General features: G+C 66.6%; 2 protein-coding genes across 3 annotated transcripts; both read right to left on the reverse strand.

Moving 5' to 3' along the window:
* Positions 1-5,732: 5,732 nt before the first annotated feature.
* RNF223 (ring finger protein 223) lies at positions 5,733-8,322 on the reverse strand. Its single transcript, XM_036281503.1, has 3 exons — positions 8,290-8,322; positions 6,969-7,054; positions 5,733-6,671 (listed from the first exon to the last, which is right to left on the reverse strand). The coding sequence occupies exons 2-3, from the start codon at positions 7,043-7,045 to the stop codon at positions 5,978-5,980; spliced, it is 771 nt and encodes a 256-aa protein (XP_036137396.1). The 5' UTR covers positions 7,046-7,054; positions 8,290-8,322; the 3' UTR covers positions 5,733-5,977.
* Positions 8,323-12,581: 4,259 nt separating this feature from the next.
* CUNH1orf159 (chromosome unknown C1orf159 homolog) lies at positions 12,582-20,503 on the reverse strand. Of its 2 annotated transcripts, XM_036281505.1 has the most exons (10): positions 19,772-20,503; positions 19,586-19,673; positions 19,373-19,448; positions 17,178-17,264; positions 16,805-16,870; positions 16,242-16,424; positions 15,846-15,980; positions 14,862-14,887; positions 14,747-14,777; positions 12,582-13,528 (listed from the first exon to the last, which is right to left on the reverse strand). In XM_036281505.1, exons 2-10 carry the CDS (start codon positions 19,655-19,657, stop codon positions 13,431-13,433), a joined length of 774 nt encoding a protein of 257 aa, XP_036137398.1. In that variant the 5' UTR covers positions 19,658-19,673; positions 19,772-20,503; the 3' UTR covers positions 12,582-13,430. The 2 variants fall into 2 exon arrangements, with proteins under 2 accessions (XP_036137398.1, XP_036137399.1); XM_036281506.1 differs by lacking the exon at positions 16,242-16,424 and having other exon boundaries at positions 19,586-20,503.
* Between the last annotated feature and the right edge of the window lie 291 nt (positions 20,504-20,794).

The raw sequence follows: 20,794 nt of genomic DNA on the forward strand, positions 1-20,794 counted from the left end.
CCACCACCCACCTGTGGGTACACCACCGGCCTGTGCACCACCCACCACCCACCACCCACCTGTGGGTACACCACCGGCCTGTGCACCACCCACCACCCACCACCCACCTGTGGGTACACCACCTGCCTGTGCACCACCCACCACCCACCTGTGTATACACCACCTGCCTGTGCACCGCCCACCACCCATGGGCTTGCTCATTCACAGCTTCCTTTGCTCTCGGGCCTGGGGCACAGCATGCACAGACCAATGGCTGACACTGTGGAGGTTAAATTCTCGAGTGGGAGATGGATAACAAATATGGATGTCGAGGAGGTGACGAGTGTCATGCAGAAAAACAAAGCAGCCGGTTTCCCCACCTGCACTGTGAGGCCTGAGGGTGCGTCTGCCGGGCAGAAGGGGGTGGGCTGGTCCGGAAGGCTGCCTTTCCTCTCCTCGCTGGGGCCCAGGCTGCCACCTGGTGGCCACACAGGCCCTGCAGCGCTGCCCTGCCTCCTGCAGGCTCCTGGGAAGGGGGCGATCAGAGCGGTGGGCAAGGCAGATGGCGGCTGGAGTGGGTGGGCCGGTCTGTCTGCCTGGGAGCCTCTGGCTGCAGGTGGGTCTGTGCCCCTCACCTGGCCAGGCTGTGATCCCAGTCTCACCTGTGCTCCCACCCCCGCGCCGGGTCCAGTGGTACCACGGGCACTGTAAGGCAGGCCGCTGAGGGAGGGCTGTCTGGGCATCGCCTGGTGCAGGAGGGTCAGAGTAAGCCTGGGGCTGGGTGCTGCCTGGGCTCACTCAGCAGCCAGTCAGGTGGACGGCTAGCAACCTGTCACCCACATTACGATTGGCTTCCAGGGAGGAGACAGTGGTCAGGGTAGGGGTGTGACTCCTGGGAGGTAGAGGCGGCCAGCCAGGCCCCTCACTGCTGCCCCCACAGCCAGATGGGAAATGTGATGTTGGAGATGGGGAGGTGGGGGATCGACTCCCTCGGGGAACTGGCTGCAAGAAGAACCCCATGGTGAAGTCGGGGCCGTGGTGTCCCCCAGCCCACACATGAACCTTGGGATCCAGAGTGGACTACTCCCCTGCGGGGTCCAAGGAATGCGAGCACAGCCCCGCCCAGGAAGGGGGCGCAGGCAGCCAAAGGACAATGTGGTAGGGGGGATGGCAGGGGGTGGGTGGCAGAGGGGAGTGGCAGGGGGGCGGGGGGTGGGTAACAGAGGGGGGGGGCAGGGGGCTGGGTGGCAGAGGGGCAGGTGGCAGGGGGCGGGTGTAGGCCTGGACAGCTGTCGCGGGGAGTGCACTGTGGGACCCTTCTAAGCTTGGACACGGGTCTCTCCCTGTCAGCCCCTCAAGCCCCGTGTGGGAGCTCAGCCAGGCCACGGACACCAGCGAGATGGCCAAGCAGCGCTTCTGGGAAGACGTCGAGGTGCGGGGTGCAGGGAAGGGCAATGAGGGGTGTTGTGGGCTGGGGGAGAGGCGGCGAGGGGTGTTGTCGAGTGTTGAGGCTGGGGGAGGGGTGGTCAGGGGTGTTATCCGGTGTTGAAGGCTGGGGGAGGGGGAGGGTGTGGTGGGGGGTGTCACAGGCTCTGGGGAAGGGTCAGCTGTGGCTGAAGCCCCCTGGTCCAGCCAGGTGCGGCAGCAGCAGGGAGGCTCCTGTATCTGAGGAAGGAGAACAAGCCAAAGAATTGATACAAGAACATCCTTCCCTATGAGGGGCCTGGGGGAGGGGGCCCCCCCCCCCCCCCCCCGTGTGAGGCTCCCTCTCGCACACTCGGGCTCCTTACTCACCTGGAGACCTGATGGCATCTTCCCTTTCCAGCTGATGCCACCTGTGTCACCCGCACGGGGTGGATGACAGTGCGCCTGGAGCGGACTACCTCAGCGTCAGCGTAGGTGTGCCTGGCCAGCTGCACCTCCCAGGAAGAGCCAGGGCCCCAGACTGTAGACCTCGGCCGCCCCAAGGGGCCCTCAGAGGGGCTGGCCTGACAGGGGTCCTAAGCTCCTTCCCAGCCCATTGCGGCAGGAACTGCGTGGACCACCTGGGGCTACTTTGCATGCGATTTGCATAGACTGCATTTGTCCCCTGTTCCTGGAAACAGCAGGCAGCTGACCCATCCCCTTCCAGAGTGACCCAGAGAAGCCAGGCCACAGACTGGGCAAGGAGTACATTGCCACCCGGGCTGTGCACAGACCCTGTGTCTGCCCCCCGGACCCTGGTGCACCAGAACACGTGTCATCGTCACGACCTGGACTTGAGCTGGTGTCTGGCCTTGTTTCTGTCTTCAGAAGGAGTGTGTCCGACACTGGCCAGAGCCGCGTGGCAGCCGAGAGCATGGCTGTGTGCGCACGTCAGGTGGCTGAGGGACAAGCCCGGGACTCCTGTGCGGGAGCTGCAGGTGTGGTGGCCAGACAAGTGAGCCTGGAGGGCAACAGGAGTGTGGGGCTGGAGTCAGAGTGGTCAGGGAGTCCCCAGGTCTGTGCTGGGGGTGAGGAGGGTCCCACCTGGCTCCACCCAACCCCACCGGCCTTGCTGGCTTCAGTGCCCTCAGCCCAGCGGGCACAATGCTGCTGGGGCTCTGCTGGGCAGTGGTCACAGGCCTCAGACGCAGCCGCCGCCGGCCCCTCCTGGGCATGTCAGCAGCTCCAGTCCCCTTTGTATGTCAGCAGTGCCTCTTTTTCCCTGCAGACCCCTCCTCTGGGGGTGAGGGGAGTCCTGCAGACCCCCACATTTGGCCCTTCCCAAATCACTGCACCCCAAATCTGCTCCCTCTTCCCTTCACCTGGCACCTGGGCCCCCTGGGACCATCTGTGGGCCCCCCAAACCCTGAATCCCCTCTTTTCGTCTCCCAACCCCAGGGTTGGCCCTGCTATTAACCCCTTCTGCACCTGCTCTGAGGCGGGCCCCACCTGAGAACGGCCCACAGTGGCCGGATGGCGCTCCGCAGCCTGTGCTCCCCAGGAGCCTCCACCACAGTGAAGCAGCAGCAGGACCTCAGCTGTCCCGATCTCGCGTGTGCGCCCCCCCCCGCCCCCCCCGCCCCCCCCCCCCCCCCCCCCCCGGGCCTGCCGGCTCCGGGCTTCCAGGCAGAGGTGAACGGGGCCCAGAGAGGCGTGCCCGCCGCCGGCCAAGGGGTGGCGCGCGCAGGTGCGACCCAGGAGGGGCGGGGGCGGGGGCGGGGGGGCGGGGCCACGAGGTGCAGGTGCGGACGGAGGCGGGGCAGGGCCACGCGGGCACTGCAGGTGGACCCGGGACAGGGCCGCGGCTTCGTCCCGCGAATTCACCGGGGCCTTCTGGCGGGTCGCCACAGCGCCGGCCTCGGACACCGGCGCCATCGACATCCTGGTGGCCGTCCTCCGCGGGCGGGTGGGCGCCGCTCGGACACAGCCCGCCCCGCCCACCCGCCGGCCGGCCGCCCCTGGAGCGCGCGCTGCCCCGGGCCGGGCCGCGCCATCAACGCCTCCAGACGGCCCGGCCGGGGCGGCGCAGCGCAGTCCCGTCGGGTCCCGGGCGCGGTGCATCCGGGCGGGCAGCTGCACCTGCGCCAGCAGGCGGGCGCGGGCCGGCCGGCGCGGGGCCTGCGCGGCATCAACCTGCTGACCGGCGCCCCCACTCCCAGCGCGGCCCTCGGAGGAGCGCGGCTACCAGAACGCGGGCGCCGCGCAGCCGCGGCCCCGGACTGCGCCGTCCCCAGCGCCCGCCGTGTGAGTTGGGGCGTCGGGAGCGGGACCAGTCTGGGTCCCGCAGGGGCAGGACGGTGTCCCCGCCGGGAGGTCGCGGGGGGCGCGACTAGGGCGTGGGTGCGGAAGCCAGCAAAACCGGGTCTCTGCCCGCAGGACCCCGCAGGACCTGCTGAGCCTCCAGGGAGGTGAGGGGCCCGGAGGGCCCCCGCCGGGTGCAGCTGCAGCTCCCTCGCCCCCAGGAGTCCCAAGCCCAGGAAGCCGGGCCTCGCTTTCTTCAACAGGACTGTTTATCTTGGCCGGTGTGGCTCAGGGGGTTGGTTGGTCGGAATCCCGAGCACGAAAGGTCACCAGTTCAGGACACATGCCTGGGTCGTGGGCTCCATCCCTGGTAAGGGTCGTGCAGGAGGCAGCCTATTGTCGGTTCTCTCTCTCTCTTAAAAAAAAACAAAAAAAGGCTGCAGGAGATTGGAGCCTGCCCCCCAGAAGCCTCCCCACAGGCCCGGACACCTCGAAATGGGGAGGGGCAGTTGGGAGATCCCTCTGGGGCTCCCAGGAGAGGGTGGACGAGGCCGGTTCAGGGCTGAGGTTTGTCTCTCAGTGTGGGAGGCCAGTGACCACCTGCACAACACATTGACCCCGTGTGACCCCGTGGAGCACGTTTGCGTGTCATCCTGTGTGAGACACGGGTGAGCAGTGAGCAGGGGGACAGTCCATGCTGTACCTGGCCCCCCTGCGTCCTGCACACAACCCCTGACCTCCAGAGCCACCCTCCATCCTGCCCACAGAGTGTGTCTGGATGCGGCCGAGCAGTGGCTCAGTCCTTGCCGTGTCCAGGCCTGCCCCAGGCCATCACATTCCTGTCACACGTGGATAAATGAGTGAGATGCTCACATGACCACAAGTGCAACTCACATGCCTGGACCTGCCGTGACCGGGGCGAGGCTCCATGTGTGCATGGCTGACTGGTGTGTGACGGCTGTGGTCACTGTCATGTGGTCTGTGGTCGCACCACCGTCCCACCCCCAGTGGTCCTGTGGCTTTGTGGTGTTCTCAGTAAAATGCCCTGTTCTCAGTTCTGTGTCATTGTTGGGGCCTGGAAAAAGTGTGCGTTTGGGTCCCCACAAGAGCCCCCCTTCTCCAGGGTCTCCCCACCCCTGCAGAGGCCCAGCTGGGTGGAGCAGGAAGTCTGGGGCTTTGGGGTGAAGGGTGAGGAGGCTGAGAGCCAGAACCGGCCCGGCCTTTCTTGGCCATGCCAGCCTGGTGGTGCGGGGTACCTGGGGCTGATGGCAAAGCCGGGTGGGGTGGGTAGGGGCTGGGGGGCTTCACCCAGGAGGGTCTGCTGGAGGGACCCACGGTCTGTGGATCTGTGCACGCTTAGTCCTCGGCTCCTGGGGGGCCGTGGGTTTCTGCGCCCCCCCAATCAGGCTCCCAGCATGACTAAGGCTGTGACTTCTTGGGGGTGCAGCCCAGTGTGACCATGGTTGAGGGTGGGGGAGGGCGCGGGATCAGGCCAAGGCCTCCCCCGTCCCAGGTGCTCTGTGCCCTCCCCACCTCCCTGGGGCTGCCTCACGGGCCTGGGAGCAGCCAAGTGGAGAACTGCTCCAGCCCATCCACAGTCCCGAGGGGACCGGAGTTGGACCCCCTAGAACCTGGGTCCATCTGCCCTAGGGGCTGCTGGGAGTTGGAGCCAGTGGGGGTGTCCCCGGGAATGAGGCTCTCTGGGGCGGGGGTGGGCCGGGGGCTTTTCTGCAGGGGGGACTCGCTGGTGCAGGGAGGGCACACAGGTGAGGACACCTTAACACACGTGGATACAAAATAATTTATTTAAAAATGTACAATTCAGAAGGGTTGGATGGGCACTGGGGGCTGGGCTCTCTGCCGCTGCCCTCTGTCCCTGTTCGGAAAGCCGGGTCACACCCCCACCCCACAGAGGGGCCAGCCCTGCCTGGGCAAGGTCTTGGGGAGGGAGCCGTGGGTGAAATGTGAAGATAAGGGTGGCGAGCCCCCTTCTCCGCAAGGGGCTGCCCCTGTGGGCAGTTCATAGCATGTCAGGGGGGGGCCTGGCCAGGAGTCTCTCCTGGGTCTGTTCCCCCAACTGCATGATGGGAGTTGGGGGGAGTCTCTGGGGCTCATAGGAGCCCGTTGTTCTTGGAGGCTTGGGGAGCCTTTTGTCTACCCCATCAGGACCTGGCCCCCTAGAGTGGGGGGGACAGGTGAGCCAAATGGGGTCTTCAGAGATGTCAGGGTTCCTCTGGGGTCCTGGGGACTGGCTCCAGCTGCTGAGGACCCAAGCGCACAGTGTGGGACAACCTTAGCTGTCAGCCAAGGGCCCAGGAGAGAAGGTGGCCGCGAAGGTGGCGGTGGCCGGGGTGGCGTGGGCAGGCGGCCGGGACAGGCAGTGCAGGCTCCCGGTCTTGAGCGCACACTGCACGGGCCAGAGCACCACGCAGAGGAAGACCAGCAGCAGGGCTGTGATGAGCGCCATGCGCTTCCAGTCTCCGAAGCGGGCCCAGCAGCGGGCCAGGCGGGCCCGGGGGCCCGTGGGGGCTGGGGGCGGTGGGGGCACAGCGGGCTCGGCGGGCTTGCTCAGGCCCACGTCCACGCACACGAAGCCGGGCGCCGGGAGGCCGGGTGCAGAGGGTGGGGGACAGCAGCACAGCTTGGTGCCCTCCAGCCACACGGGCTCCTCCCGCCGCAGGTGCGCCGGCATCCTGGCCTGCAGCTGGCGGCTGGTGCTCAGCGCAGGTGCCCCGGCAGCGGGCACAGCCGTGGGCTGCCGGCAGAATGGGCAGGGCACAGCCTCGCTGCCAGGTCTGTCTGCTGGCTGTGCGGCCGCCAGCCGTGCCAGGCACTCCAAGCAGAAGACGTGAGTGCAGGACAGCTCCTTGGGCGTCTTGAACATGTTGTCATAGCCCGAGAAGCAGATGGAGCATTCCAGTGGGGAGGCCACCTTCTCCGAGCCAGGGGTGCTGGGGGACCTGGGGCTGCTGGCCGATCGGGGGGACCTGGGGTCGCTGGCCGAGCTGGGGGACCTGGGGCCGCTGGCCGATCGAGGGGACCTGGGGTCGCTGGCCGAGACGGAGGACCTGGGGCCACTAGCCGATCGAGGGGACCTGGGGTCGCTGGCTGAGACGGGGGACCTGGGGTCACTGGCCGAGCTGGGGGACCTGGGGCCACTGGCCGAGACGGGGGACCTGGGGTCACTGGCCGATCGAGGGGACCTGGGGCCGCTGGCCGAGACGGGGGACCTGGGGTCGCTGGCCGATTGAGGGGACCTGGTGCCGCTGGCCGAGCCGGGGGGCCTGGGGCCTCTGGCTGAGGGGCTGCTCCGACGGGGGGGCGGCATGGCTGTGTGCCACACCTGCTGGTCTGATGACATGGCTCTGAGCTGGGGAACAAATAGAAGGTTGTGAGTGGCCACAGGCTGCCCCTTTCCTGCAAGGTCAGCCTGTCCTCTCTTTTGCACCAGACCCGAAGATCCCAGGAAGGACACTGCCCACCGGTGGGCACCTCTAGACAGTCCCACCTGTGCCCTGCCCCACCCCTCCCGCCCCCCACAGGCCGAGGCAGGGGTGGCACCCTGCGTGCTGGGGCCCGAGCAGCCCAGGCGGGTCTGGGAACGGGCACCGTGTGCACCAGGGTGCCGGCTGACTGGCCGGTGGACACCTCCTGCTGGCCCTGCCCTGCCCACGGCGCCCTCGGCAGAGATGAAGTTACGATGACAACTACCCACAGTAGTCACGCTTCACGTCCAGGCTCTGCCAGCCTGGGCCAGGCCATGTGACCCACGCAAGGCACAGAGAAGCAACTGAGGAGGGTGCTGGCAGCCCGGTCACCCGGCCAGCAGGCCGGACTCTCAGGAGGGCATAGCACTGGGTCAGGTGAAGTGTAGGCACCTGGTTGGCTGGGGGGCACCCAATTTTCAAGCAGCTGTGTGAGGACCCCGCTGGGCTGGGGAAGGTCAGGACAGGGGTTGGGGGCTGGGCCAACGGTCAGTCTGTCAGAGACGGAGAGGCCTGAGCGGGGTGGGGGCCAGTGGACTGAGGGTTTGTCTCCCAGCTGTGCCCTGAGCTGAAGGGCCAGCTCGTGCCGAGGGCCCGTCTGTCCTCTCGACCGAGGCACAGCTGCGCCCTGCAGTCCCCTCCCACTTCCACAGGAGACCCTGTCTGTCTCCCCAGCCAGGTTCAGGTGACCTGTCCCTCCACTAGGCCTGGGTCTCCACCCCAGGCAGCCGCCTGGACAGACCCGGCCACATGACTCCGTGGAGCTCAGGAGGCCCCAGAGGTGACCCCGACCCTGACTTCCTGGCGAGTCCAGGTGGGCCGGTGGGACGACTTCGCCCTGCATGCCAGGAAGGCTCCAGGGCACTGCACCACGACTGACTGCCATGAGTCACGGTGACATCACCGTGATGTCACGAGTGCTCCCCGCATCGCAAAAGGAGGTGTCACCACATCCTGGTGACAGTGGTGGACACAGGTGAGGCGGCAGCTTGGACGGCCTGGGGGACTCTGGGCTGCCCCCCCCCAGGCTGGTGTGCCCCACAAAACCGGTTCCTGGGCCCCACCCCCGAAAAGCTGCCCCACCCTCAGCCTGTACAGGTGAGAGGTGAACGGGACTTACCTGGCGGCCGGGGGTCAGCGGGGCCGGGGCATGTTCCTCTTGGCCGGCCACGGCCAGGCTCCAAGGCTCCGAGCTCTGCTCCAGCGACAGTCCCTCTCCCCAGGCTGGTCCCAGCCTGCGCACCGCCTGGCAGGTCCCTCCTCGGGCTGGGCTCCGGCAGCGGTCTCGGTGGCCCTGGTCTGGCAGGTGTGCTCCCTGCTGTGCTCCTGGCAGGCGGGGCGCAGGACGTTGCGTGAGATCTTCCAGGTAGAGAGCTGAGGCAGGTGTGACTTCTGGCTGCGCCTGGCAGGTGTATTTATACGCTCAGGGCGGCTGGCCAGGGGTGTGGCCTTGGCCTCGGGATTGGCTGGCCTGCCCTCTCGCTGGCGAGCTGGGCAGCAGAGGGCGGGGAGGCCGGGGTGAGAGGTAGAGCCGAGGGTGGAGCTGGGGTGGCTCAGTGGAGCAAGTCTGGGGTGGGTCCCTGGGACGCTGGAGCAGCCCGTTCAGGGCCCCGGGGCCTTCGAGCCCTGGGCTCCCGATGTCAGCTTCTCGCACCTGTGATCTCCCTCATACACCCTCCTGTACACAACCCACTGGCCAGCGTGTGTCCACACGCATGGCCTCCCAAACCTGTGGTTTTGCTGCCCCAGTTCCCGGGAACTCCCTGCTCTGGGTCCAGGGAGTAGGGCGAAAGGTCAGGCCTGGGAGCACCCCCAGGGGTGGGGTCAGAGGTGAGGACGTGTCAGGGATGAGGAGGGCCACAGGGATTTGTTGGGGATGTCTGCTGGGGGCACCCTGGGTTGCACATGTGGGACCCTGGAGCCCAAGGACGCCCCCAACCCAGCAAGGGGGTCCAATCTTCCTGGGGGTGGGGAGCAGTCCAGCCACTCAGCAGGGGGTCCTGGTGGAGCACAAGACCTGTGCACAGGCCTGCTGGGGGCTGTGCTCCAGGGGCCCGGCTTGCCCAGTGGCATGGACTGTGCCCCTCACATCCACCAGTGTCCGGGGTGTCCCTACATCAGACGCCCGGCCCTCCCGGCCCTCCCGGCCCTCCCTGCCCCTGCACCCACAGCCGCGAGTAGCACACCTCAGCGCACATCTGGGCTGGACTCGGGACAGTGGCCCTGCTGCTGACCTGTGACCCCACCCTTGGACTGGTGGGGGAGGGGTGTTCACCCTGGTGCAGGGATGACCTTACACTTGCAGGCTGCACCCACCCACCTGGCAGGTGACCACTGACCACTTCAGCTGGGACCCCCCGAGATGGCCCAGCCCCAAAAGCACTAGGAGAAGCCCTGAGAGCCAACAGGGGTCAGAGGTCAGAGGTCAGCAAGAAGACCAGCATTAGGAGGTGGGTGCACAGAGCAGGCTGCTTGGGCCCCGAGCTCCAGGAGGAGCCGGCCACAGGGAGAGGGGACGACGGTGGCTGAGGCTCTTATGCGAGGCTGGGGTGTGGGGGACTGAGGGGGAGAAGGGGGACCTGGACTCAGGAAGGGACCACGCTCCTCTGTGTGCCCTGAGGAGGTGGGTGGGCACTCAGAGAGAGGGATGGGGGCTTGGAGAAGGGTGGGGTCCCGGAGAGGTGGGGGGAAGTCAGAGGGTAGGGGCTCCATGGAGGAGCCTCCGGGAGGCCTGGCCGGCCTGGGCAGGAGGGGGCTTGGGTTCCCATGGGATTGACTCGGGGTCACATGCTGCCTCCAGGAAGCATCCTTGAGCCCTCTGCTCCGAGGACACCGTCCACCTTCCGGAGGACTCCTGGGAATATCCCAGCTCTGAGGTCACTCGAGCTCCTCAGGGGACTGTCAGTGGCCGGAGGCCAAGGGAGAGAAAGGCCTGAGGAATGTGCCCAGCAGCATGTCAACCTGGCCGAGTGTGACGGCACAAGCACGTCCCTGCGTGTGCAGGCGTGACGGGGCGTGGTTCCCCTGGGGCGCATCGGATAGGGGGAGGACACTTCTGTCCGCCGTGACTCTGATGTGGGGCCCTGAGCCCTCAAGGTGCCCGGAGCCCGGTGAGCAGAGGACTGTGCCTCACGCCCCCCCTCGGTCCCAAGCCCCGGGACCTGGATGGAACAGGCCACAACTCCTAGTGCTGCCCGCACTGGAAATGGCCGCGTGGGGAGGCAAGGCCCACCTGGTGCCTGGGAGTCCAGGGCTGACCCCACTTGTCAGCTGGGGACACAGCCGGGACTGCAGTCCTCCCCCGGGACCAGCGGGGAGAGGCCCTGCACCCCTGCACCCCTGCGCCAGGCAGGAGGTGGGGCCCAGCCTCCGCCCGCTCCCTGGGCGCTGGGCTCCTGGCAAGACGGCCTGCCCAGCAGGGAGAGCCCCGTCCCCCCCGCTGGCTGGGCCGCCCTGCCCCTCTGGCTGTGGCTGCTCCTTCTGGGGCCCACGCCCAGGCCCCTGGCGGGACCTCCGCCCTCACAGCCCCGCAGTCGTGCCCTGTGCGTCCACCTCCCAGCGCTGCTGTGGGTTTCCCTCCTGCTGACCTCTGACCTCTGGGTGGATGGAGGAGTGAATGAGCTGCAGCTGTGCCTCCAGTCTGCGCCCCGAACCGTGCTCACATCCTGGGGTGTGCACGGGGACGCAGCCCCTCGGGCCCCCATGCTCCCTACCTGCCTGATTTGGCCTGAGCTGATGCCCCACAGACTGGCCTAATTTTGGCCTCTTAGGGCGAGTCCAGGTAAGGGCTGGGTGAGGGGCTCAGGATGGAGAGGAACTGGGGAGGGGGCTGTGCAGCCCCCCCGCCCCGCTTCCCTGCCCCATGGTCACAGGGCTGGTGAGGCTCAGTGCCCAAGTGGCCAGGCCACACGGGCCTCAAAGGTCCTGGCCACAGCAGGACAGCCCCGCGATACTGCAGCCTCGGGCTGGTTCCACGTCCCTGCGCCCACCCGTCTGGACATCGGCTGGAGCACTCAAAGGCCAGTGGACGGGTGTCCGAGTGTGGGGCAGGAGGCTGGTGGGAAGGAGAGACAAATTCAAAGAGCAAGTTGGCAGGGCCTTGAGTGGGCTGGGGGAGGGACGTGGAGCTGGCCGAAGTGACCCCGAGTTTCTGGGTGGGAGATGGAGGGGGTGGAGGCACTGGGGAGGGGCCCCCCACTGCCTGGCCTGCACCTCCAGGGCCTGACTGGCCAGACCTGCTGTCCTGGTCGAACATGGTTGTTTCCTGTTTTATCCCCAAATCAGAAGCCTGGCTTGGTGCCAACACAGGGACAGAGGTGAGTTCCGGCCCTGGTCTGTCTCCCAGCCTCTGGGGCTGGCGGCTCCCCTGACCCCAGGGGCCATGTGCACACGGGCTGTGGTCCCTGAAGCTGCTGGAAGTCCCGCCCTGGTCTCCCTGCCTCTGTCGAGGCCCTTTCTCCTCATGCAGAAGGGACCACGCATGAACAGCCGTGCCCACAGGCCCGCCCCACGTCAGGGACGCTGTGGGGCACGGGTGGGCTCTTCTCCACAGCACCCCAGGATCCCCCGCCAGCGCCCCTTCCTTCCTATCTCCACTGGACCCACAGGCCCGCCGGAACTGACTCAGTCTGGCCAGGAGTCCTTGCGGCTGCCGACCTGGGCTCAGGGGCAGGTGGGCGGGCTCTCTTCTTGGGGAGGCTGCTGGCCAGAGGGGGGCAGCGTGTTCCCAGGCCAGTCCCCAGAACAGTGGCAGAGCCTTGGGGAGCCTCCTGCGGCCTCTGGGCTGTGCAGGCACACCTGCTCACCCTCCCAGGCCCAGCAGACGTTCCCCCAAGTGCCCGATGGCAGTAAAACCTCAGACCAGACGTTCTCAGGGACAGGTGAGCAGGGGTCTGAGGACACACCCTCCAGGTGACAGCGGACAACAGCCAGCTGGGTCCTGCCAGCCCACCCCCTGCAAGTGCACAGCTGTCCCCACGCTCTCCAGCCCCTGACACTGTGCCCATCTGTCACTTCCTCCTGGGCCCCAGGGGTGCCCCGTCTCTGCGGGGGCCTGTGCTCACCCACAATCCCCACGCTCCCACCAGGCCGGCTCGTTTCACAGAAAAGCCCTGAGAAGTAGCCACGCCTTTCTCTCAGGTCCTGACGGGCTGGGGGCCACTGGGTCACTGCTAGCACGAGGCAGCTTGGAACAAACCCGCTTCTCCCAGGAATAACGCCCCGTGTGGTGGGGGCTGCGTGCAGAAACCCACCCGGCTGAGGCTCGGGCTTTGGGGCAGCAGTCCTGGTCCTTGCTGAGGCCCCCCACAGACTCCGTCCTCGCAAGGGGAAGTGGCTCTGGACTCGGGCCCCGCCCCCCCGGAACAGATGGAGCCTGGGCGAGAAGAGAGCCCTCGTTTATTGGACACTGACTCGAAGCCGGCTCCCTGCTCTCAGAGCTGGACCGGGACAGGCCTGACTCTGCCTGGAGGTGCTGAGCTGGGCATCGCCACGCAGAGGGCGGGGCGGACCACGCAAGCCCCTCCGGCCCCTCGGAGTGCACCCGACACAGAGGGAAAGCGTGGGTGGCAGCTGAGGGTCTGGGGAGGACAGCCAGGCCCGGCCTAGTGCAGGGAGGGGGCCATGCACACCCCTTTCTCCACAGGAGCCCACAGGTCGGGGAGGACAGGGAAACTGGGTCTGGCCGTCCAGCCACCGCAGGCAGTGTCCATCCTGGGGGACGAAGCCCCACAGCTCGTGGGGCGCAGGCGAGGGCAGCAGCGTCTCTGACTTTTCCACAAAATGCTTTTCTACTTAGAAGCAGACAGAAGTCAACAGGAAACCAGGAACCCGTGGCCACGGGCTGGGGTCCTGGCCACAGCAGGACAGCCCTGCGGTCCCGCGGCCCCGAGGGCGGCTCCAAGCCCCTGCCCCACCCGTCTGGACTCGGGCTGGAACACCCAAAGGCCTTGCAAGGCCTCACCACCCTCAGGATGTGTGCCCACCGGGCGCCCGAGGGCGGTCAGCTCTGCCGTCCCTCACGGTCTCTCCGGGGGCCCAGACCCTCGAAGCCTCGCTCCCGCCACGTCAGGGACGCTGCTCCCGGTCAGTGACGCCGAGCAGCTGTGGGAAGGACGCGGCGCCTTCAGGAAGCTGCCGTGTCCGCTCTGCCTGTTGCTGGGAGACCGGAGCTGAGCCCGGGCCTGTCTGGAGGCCTTGTGGGCGGCGCCTGCCCCGTGCAGGCCTCCAGGTGACGTGCAGAGTTGCAGGTGCGCTTCCAGGTCAGACGTTGCTGACCCGGGCCTCCACCGAGGGGACGGCAGTGGGGCCCCTGTCCCTGTCCGAGGGTCTTTCTCGCCGGACGTAGCGAGGTTTCCGCACTGAAACAGGGTTGGACACAGGTGGGGTCAGTCGGGTCTGAGATGCGAGTGGGGTGTGGAGCAGCCACGGGGAGCAGCCCTCACTCAGCCCCGCCGAGGAGCTTCTGCGATGACCGTAAGCTGACCCGTGTCCCGAGCACCTCGGCCTGGGCAGGGCCCTCAGGGCCACAGGCGCAGCAGAGGGCTGGAGGGTGGCCCCAGTGCACACCTTCTCAGCCCCGGAACCTGCAGATGTGACCTGACTTGGGCAAAGGGTCTTTGCAGATTAAGTTAAGGATCATGGGGTGAGGTCCTCCTGGGTTCTCTGGGGTACCCTACCATTCTCCCAAGAGGGAAGCCGACAGTTGAGAAGACACAGGGGAGAAGCGTGTGCAGAGGGGCAGAGGCTGGAGGGATGTGGCCACAAGCCCAGGGACTCCAGGTGCCCCCGAGGCCGGGAGAGGCAGGAAGGACCCTTCCCTAGAGCCTGTGGAGGGAGCTCCCCACCCCGCCTCCGTTTCTGACTCTGGCCTCTGATCTGTGGGAGGACGCACTTCCGTAGTCCACCCCGCCCAGGCCGTGGCCCTAGAACACACAGGGGACTTGGGAAATGCAAGGTGCAGGGGACAGGCTGCTTCAGAGAGACCACAGCAAGTGTTTCAGGGAACATGCAGGTCTAGCCTTGACCAAGCAACATCCGTCCCGAGAGAAGAGAGACGTCCTCTCCTGTCCCTGCTCCAGTCCCCCGCACAGTAGTGGGAGTGGGCTGGGGAGGGGCCAGGTGAGCGCCCTGCGGCCTCTGTGCCATGGCACCAGCTGCAGCAGCTGAGGCAGGGCCCCCTGACCCGGTGAAATCAAAGCACCAGCCCTCAGAAGGCCCTGGAAGGCTCTATGCCCAGCTGACCTGCTCCTGGCTCCCGCTGCTCAGACAGAGCTGGGACTTGGCGGAGGGCCCAGCAAGGGTGACCCAGACCCCAGGCTGGGAGTCCTGCTCCCCTCAAGACAGACGCATCTCAGAAATGAAAGGACAAGGCAGGAAAGACATGGCTGATGAAGGGGGGCTGGTGCCCCAAGCTGCCAGGGATGGAGAGTGTGGGGCAGATGCCACCAGCCCAAGACCCCCGCTGTCCCTGCTGACCCCCAGAGGGAAGCTGCTCCTGCAGACAAGTCTGGCGTTTTGAAATTTTCGCCCAGAGACGAGGGACTAGGGCGGGCAAGGGACCGCAAGAGGCGACGTACCTGAGGACGGTGGCGGGGGGACCATCGCGGCCTTGAAAGGAGAGGACAGTGAGACCGCGGACGAGGCACAGACACGGGCGCGGGACGAGGGTGCTCAGCCCCCCAGGCTACTTACGGCTTCGCCAGGCTGCAGGGCCGGGGCTGCGGGGAGAGCAAGGGGTCCCCTGCAGGCGCTGCAGAGGTTCCTCCCACACCCCTGCCCCAGGGCCTCACCTGGGGTGAAGCCCGGCCACATTTCCCACCCGCACTCACACTCGGGGTGGTAGCCCCCAAGCCCCAGGCGAGCTGCCCTGCCCAGGCCCCACCTCCCCACCCTGAACACGGCACAGAGCAGTGTCCAGTACGTCTCTCTAGGCCTCCAGGCTGCACCGCGGAGCCCCACCTGCCCGGCCTCCGCCCCTCCCCCGGGAGGTCACCACACTCCCAGCCGCCTTGGCCTCCCTCTGGACCCTGGCCGCCTGGCTGAGCAAAGCCAGCACGTGGCCCCCGCACTGCACAGGCCGGGCCTCATAGCTGACCCAGCGCCTTCCGCCAGGCAGAGGGCCAGCAGACTTGGGACCAGGCAGCTCTAACACCCCGAGGCGTCCAGCGCCAGCTCAGGGTAGTAGGCGGGTGTCATGAGGCCAGCCGAGGGGTCCCCAGCCAAGGCCTCTGGCAGGCGGGGCTCCGGCCACTCGCCCACTGGCACTGTCCGCTGAGGAGTCAGGCCTGCGGCCGCCCACCAGCCAGACACCTGAGGGCACAGCAGGAGCAACACCTGTGTCCTCGGGGGACGCGAGCTGGGTGGGCTCCCACCAGCCTGGCCAGGAGAGGACGTGGTCAGAGGGCAGCTGTGGGCAGGCAGCCAAGACCGGGACCCGCCACGACGGCCCAGGGGCGGTCACGCCAGTGCCCTCCCTGCAAGGCCCCACCAGGTCTGCCAGGAGCACCCCAGGAACCCACAGCCCCTCCACTCCCGGCCTCTGGCTGCTGTCCAGGCGTCTCCACAGCCGGACGCCGATGCAGCCTCTGCTCTGGGCCCAGGCAGCACCGTGGCCTCGGCAGGGGCTGCCGGCAGAGCTCTGGCCGGGGGGTCTCGCCGTGGCACACGAGGAAATACCTTTGTTTCTACCGCAGCAGAGCCGGGGCAGTTTGCTGGTGCGCTTGAGGTAGAAGAAACCAGCCACCGTGAGGATGAGGCCGGAGCTGGCGAAGAAGGTCCCCAGGAAGAGGGAGGCTGCCACGCGCGGGCCCCCTGCAGGACAGGGCAGGCTTCAGTCTGCTGCACACCCCGGGCCCGGGGCTGGCACTGGCTGGGCAGGGACCTGCCTGCTGGGGGCACTTCCTGAGGACAAGCGGAGGCCACATGGGAGTGGAGAGGACGGTGGACGCCCAGCTAAGTGGGCAGGTGCCTCCGCCAACCCCGCGCTGCCCAGCCCGGCTCGATGGGGGTGGCCCCTGCCCCACACGGCTGCTTGGTGCCGCCGGCCTCCATGGCCAGGCCAGTGCAGGGCACCTCCTTCTGGTCCTGAGACGTGGGAAGCCTGAGCCTTCAGTCCAGGTGCCTCAAGAAGCAGGGTCAGAGGACAGGACCCTCGTCTCCCAGGACTGTCACGGCCAACCGCAGCGGCGTCAGGGGGCATCTCAGACAAGAGCAGGCTGGGGACAGAGTGTCCGGGAGGTGGGTCCTGAGTCCGTCCTGGGGGCCCAGGAGGTGAGGGGCCTTTGTCCGGTGTGCGTGTCTGCAGGCCTCCGAGCCCACCTCCTAGAAGAGCCTTTGGGGACAGGGCAGGGGCCTAGGGGGTCCTGACCTCTGAGAACCACACGTCCCGGGCACCATGGACTGAGGGCCCGGTGGGCTGGGAGTGAAGCACAGGGATCACTCGAGGCTCCCACCTGCTGGGACTGTCAGGGCACGCGGGAGGCCCCACCCACTGACCAGCCCAGGGGCTCCGGATGCTCAGCAGCCCTGCTACGGCAGCACCACGGGCGGGTCTGCACCGGGGATGGCGCTGACGACGCCCCTGCCCCACGGCCGGCGCAGAGGCCCTGCTCTGGTCTGTGCGCCAGGACACTCACCGAGATTCGGCCGCCCAGGCGCCCCTGTGCTCCTGTTCACGGGGGACTGTGCGCCCTGGCCAGCGACTGTGGAGAGCATGCCTGTCAGTGCGGGCTACATGCAGGGGACCCCGAGGACCCGTGGGACCACACGCAGGGAACCCCGAGGACCCATGGGCCAGGACAGCCCACGGGGAGTGGTGGCCATGGCCGTGCAGTCAGAGCCGCTCTCAGCCCACTGCTTCCTGACACAGACTCGGGAGGAAGGGCTCCAGGTGCCCCCACGCCCCCCAGGACAAGAAAGGCAACTCCCACCCGCCCCTCCAGCACCAGGAGCTGTAAGATGTGAGGCAGGCCAGGTGGGCGTGGGGGGCAGGGGAGGCAGGCGACCTACGGCCTCTGCACTCGGAGCTGTGGGCGGTCCCGTTCCTGCACTGCACGCAGCTGGCGCTCCCGTCCTCGTTCCGGCGCCTGACGCAGCCTGTGCAGCGAGAGAGGCCTCAGCTGGCCGTCTGTCTGCACGTCAGTGTGTCAGTCGGTGTTCGTTCCGGAACGCTAATTGACTGGTCTGGGAGTCAGGGTGGCACCAGGGCGGCCGGGATGGAAATCCGAAGCAGACAGGCGCTGTGTGGACTCACACTCGGGACAGGGCCTCCCCCCACCACGGCCTCGACCGCTCGGGCTCACACCACCTCCTCCAGGGCCTGGACAGCTGCACTCGGCCAGGCATGACCTTCGCTCTGTTGCCCTGACCCTTCCTCAGGGTCCCAGCACCCTACCCACATTCACCCCAGCCCTCCCGGCCAGTGGCTGACGCCATGGTTAGTTCTTAACATCTCAACCCTGAGCGCAGAGGCGGAGCAGACATGCCCGGCTGTGGGCCGTGTCCGGGGACCTGCACAGACGTGTGATCTGCACGGACGGGTCAGTGTAAGAGGAAGGCCTTTCTGCCGTGGTTCTGAGTGATGGCAGAGCCTGGAGTGATGCGTGCTGGGCAGGTGCTCGTGAAAACAGGGTTTCTCTTCGAGAGCCTACGTTCTGTTCCTTCGCCTGGCCCTCCCAGGGGGCGGCTGCGGGGAGCACACGCATCTACTCCCAGTCGCTCCGGGGGCCTGGGCACGGGCCCAGCGCCAGCAGTGACTCCCGAGAAGCCCCGGCCACACTGTGCGCAGGGACGCCACGCAGCAGAGGGAGAGCAGGACCTGAGCCCAGACACACTTAGGGAGCTGAGGTTGTCTCGGGAGCCAAGAGGACCCTCTGAGAACCACCCGCGCCTGCCTCACTGGGTGAGCGCGGTCACTTCCTAGCAAGGTCAGGAACCTCCAGGTATTTGGGGACCTTGAGGACAGAGGAGTCACCCCAATCTACAGATTGAGGACAGAGGATTCACCCCGATCTACAGATTTTGCCAGCGAAGTCTGATGGTGGGTCCTTCTCCTGGCTTCTAGAGTCCAATCTGAGATTCTGTGTGAGAAGATCCAGCCAAACGACGTAAAGGGACCTACGCGTCATCGCAACTCCAGTCCCGCTTACGGACGTGGTCAGCCCGGGAGAGGCTAGACTCGCTGTAGGAGCAAACCAGCCTTATCACGGCGATGGCCTTTGGGAGCAGGGGGACCACAGAGAAGTTCCACTCAGGAGGAAGCCGTGAGGCACCTGGCGATATGGGTCCTGGCCCTGCGCTGGCTCAGGCCTGCCTGCCTGTGAGCCAGACTAGACCGAATTCTTCGGGTCCACCCCAAGGTCTGCCCACGACCCTCCAAGCTGATGCTCCCAATTCCCTCCCACCTCCAAGAGGGACCACCAAGAACTAGAACTGCTCCTGCCTGAGGCCAACACAGGCTGACACCCTGAAACCCTCGACCAGCCGTGCGTGGACGATCTTTACGCCTGCCGCTGTGCGAGCCGCTCGGAAAGGTCACAAGGACCCCCAGGACCTTCATCAGACACTGCGCTGCTGTCCTCGCACCACCTAAAGGTGCTGTGAGCCCAACACCTAGACATGGTCTCAGCTGACTGCTCTCTGGACACAGAACTGGATTTGCACCTGCTCCGACCACCAGCCTGTCTGCCTGTCTCCCTGGCAGAGCCTCTCACCCTCGCCGACTGCCCCCGACACGAGGCACCCAGGAGGCTCCGTGCGTGTGGACAGGCACAGGTCGGCTCCTTTCTGCGCGTGCCTCTACGGCGACCAATGCGGCTTCCCATTGTCAAAGGGGGGATGGAAGGAGATTGGAATGCCACTCCAAAACAAGCCTCTTCGACGTAAAAGTGAGTCTCAGCTCAGGTGCAAAAAAAAAGCTGTGGCCCTCCCTCTCCTCACGGCTGCATGTCCATCACACGTGGACACGTGTCCGCGTGCTTCTCCTGGTAAGTTTGCATGTCAGGGAGTTCTCAGGCCCCGGGGACCCCTGGGCGCAGTCAGTGTCCTGCCTCCCACTGCTCAGGACCAGTCTCCTCACAGGGTCCTGCCCCCACTCAGGAGGAGGTGGCCAGGCCAGGAGGGTGCCTCCAGCCCTCGCAGGGTATGGCGAGCTTGAGGGTGCCGCCCCAAGGCTGGCTGCGGTCAGCTCAGGCCAAGGTGCTTACCTGGGCCACACAGGCTGGTGCCTGGGCAGGTGGTGTTGACGCCCACGACGTCCACACAGCACGCGGACTGCTGGTCCTAGGGGGAAACAGCAGTCAGCTTCCAGGCCCCCAGCTGGCTCAGGCAGGACCCTGGAGGTTGACATGGGACCCCGTGGGGGAGGGGCTGGAACAGGAGGCTCTGACTTTGCTTCCTGGCACCCAGGCTGCACCTACTGCACTTTCTGAGGATTTGCCAGCAACTTCCACCAGGAGGCCGGCCAGGAGGATGGCACGCTGGAGCGCCATGTCCAGAGGGCAGGGTCTGCAACAGAGAGGGGCGCTGTGCGGCCACAGGCGGCGGGGGGCCGAGGACCCGCTCTGGTCCTGCAGGACGTGAGCTGCAGACATCCAGCTCCTCACCGTCTGCAGCTCAGCGGTCAGGACGGCTGCCTGTCAGGAGTCTCATGGCCCAATCCCGCTGGTCCAAGGCCTGCAAACCAAGGTGCTAGGTGAGGCCGACTGCCAGTCACCGCACAGCCAAACCAGGCAAGGGCTGAGGCCGCTGGTGCTCTGGGTCCCACTGGACCTCCCGTCGGGAGCACCCCAGCAGAGGGACCAGAGGGACTGTGGTCAGCCCGTCTGATCTGGGCTCTGGATGACTCCCTCCCCACAAGAGCTTCCCAGAGGGAGGGAGCAGAAGGTCAAGATGAGCTCTCCTTGAACGTGAGCTCAGATGGGGCTCAGCCATCCCTCACTGCATTCTGTCCTAGTAGAACCCTGACCCACCCGAGCATCTCCACCCACATGGACCTCTGGGGCGGACACAGGCGTCAGGGACCCTTGGTCTCACAGGTCTTGCTGATCACCACACTTTCTTCAGAAGAGTGAGGCCATCGCTGGGGTGCAAAGGCAGCCTCTAAAGCCATGAGCAGGATTAGCCAGAGCACAGAGCCTGAGGCTGCACTGGGCACCTGAAGACCCAGCACTGAGACCCTGAGCACAGAGCCTGGGGCTGCACTGGGCACCTGAAAACCCAGCACTGAGACCCTGAGCACAGAGCCTGAGGCTGCACTGGGCACCTGAAGACCCAGCACTGAGACCCTGAGCACAGAGCCTGAGGCTGCACTGGGCACCTGAAGACCCAGCACTGAGACCCTGAGCACAGAGCCTGGGGCTGCACTGGGCACCTGTAGCCCCAGCACTGAGACCCTGAGCACAGAGCCTGAGGCTGCACTGGGCACATGAAGACCCAGCACTGAGACCCTGAGCACAGAGCCTGGGGCTGCACTGGGCACCTGAAGACCCAGCACAGAGACCCTGAGCACAGAGCCTGGGGCTGCACTGGGCACATGAAGACCCCAGCACTGAGACCCTGAGCACAGAGCCTGGGGCTGCACTGGGCACCTGAAGACCCAGCACTGAGACCCTGAGCACAGAGCCTGG

Source organism: Molossus molossus, unplaced genomic scaffold, assembly GCF_014108415.1.
Source record: "Molossus molossus isolate mMolMol1 unplaced genomic scaffold, mMolMol1.p scaffold_m16_p_35, whole genome shotgun sequence".
Classification (NCBI taxonomy): Eukaryota; Metazoa; Chordata; class Mammalia; order Chiroptera; family Molossidae; genus Molossus; species Molossus molossus.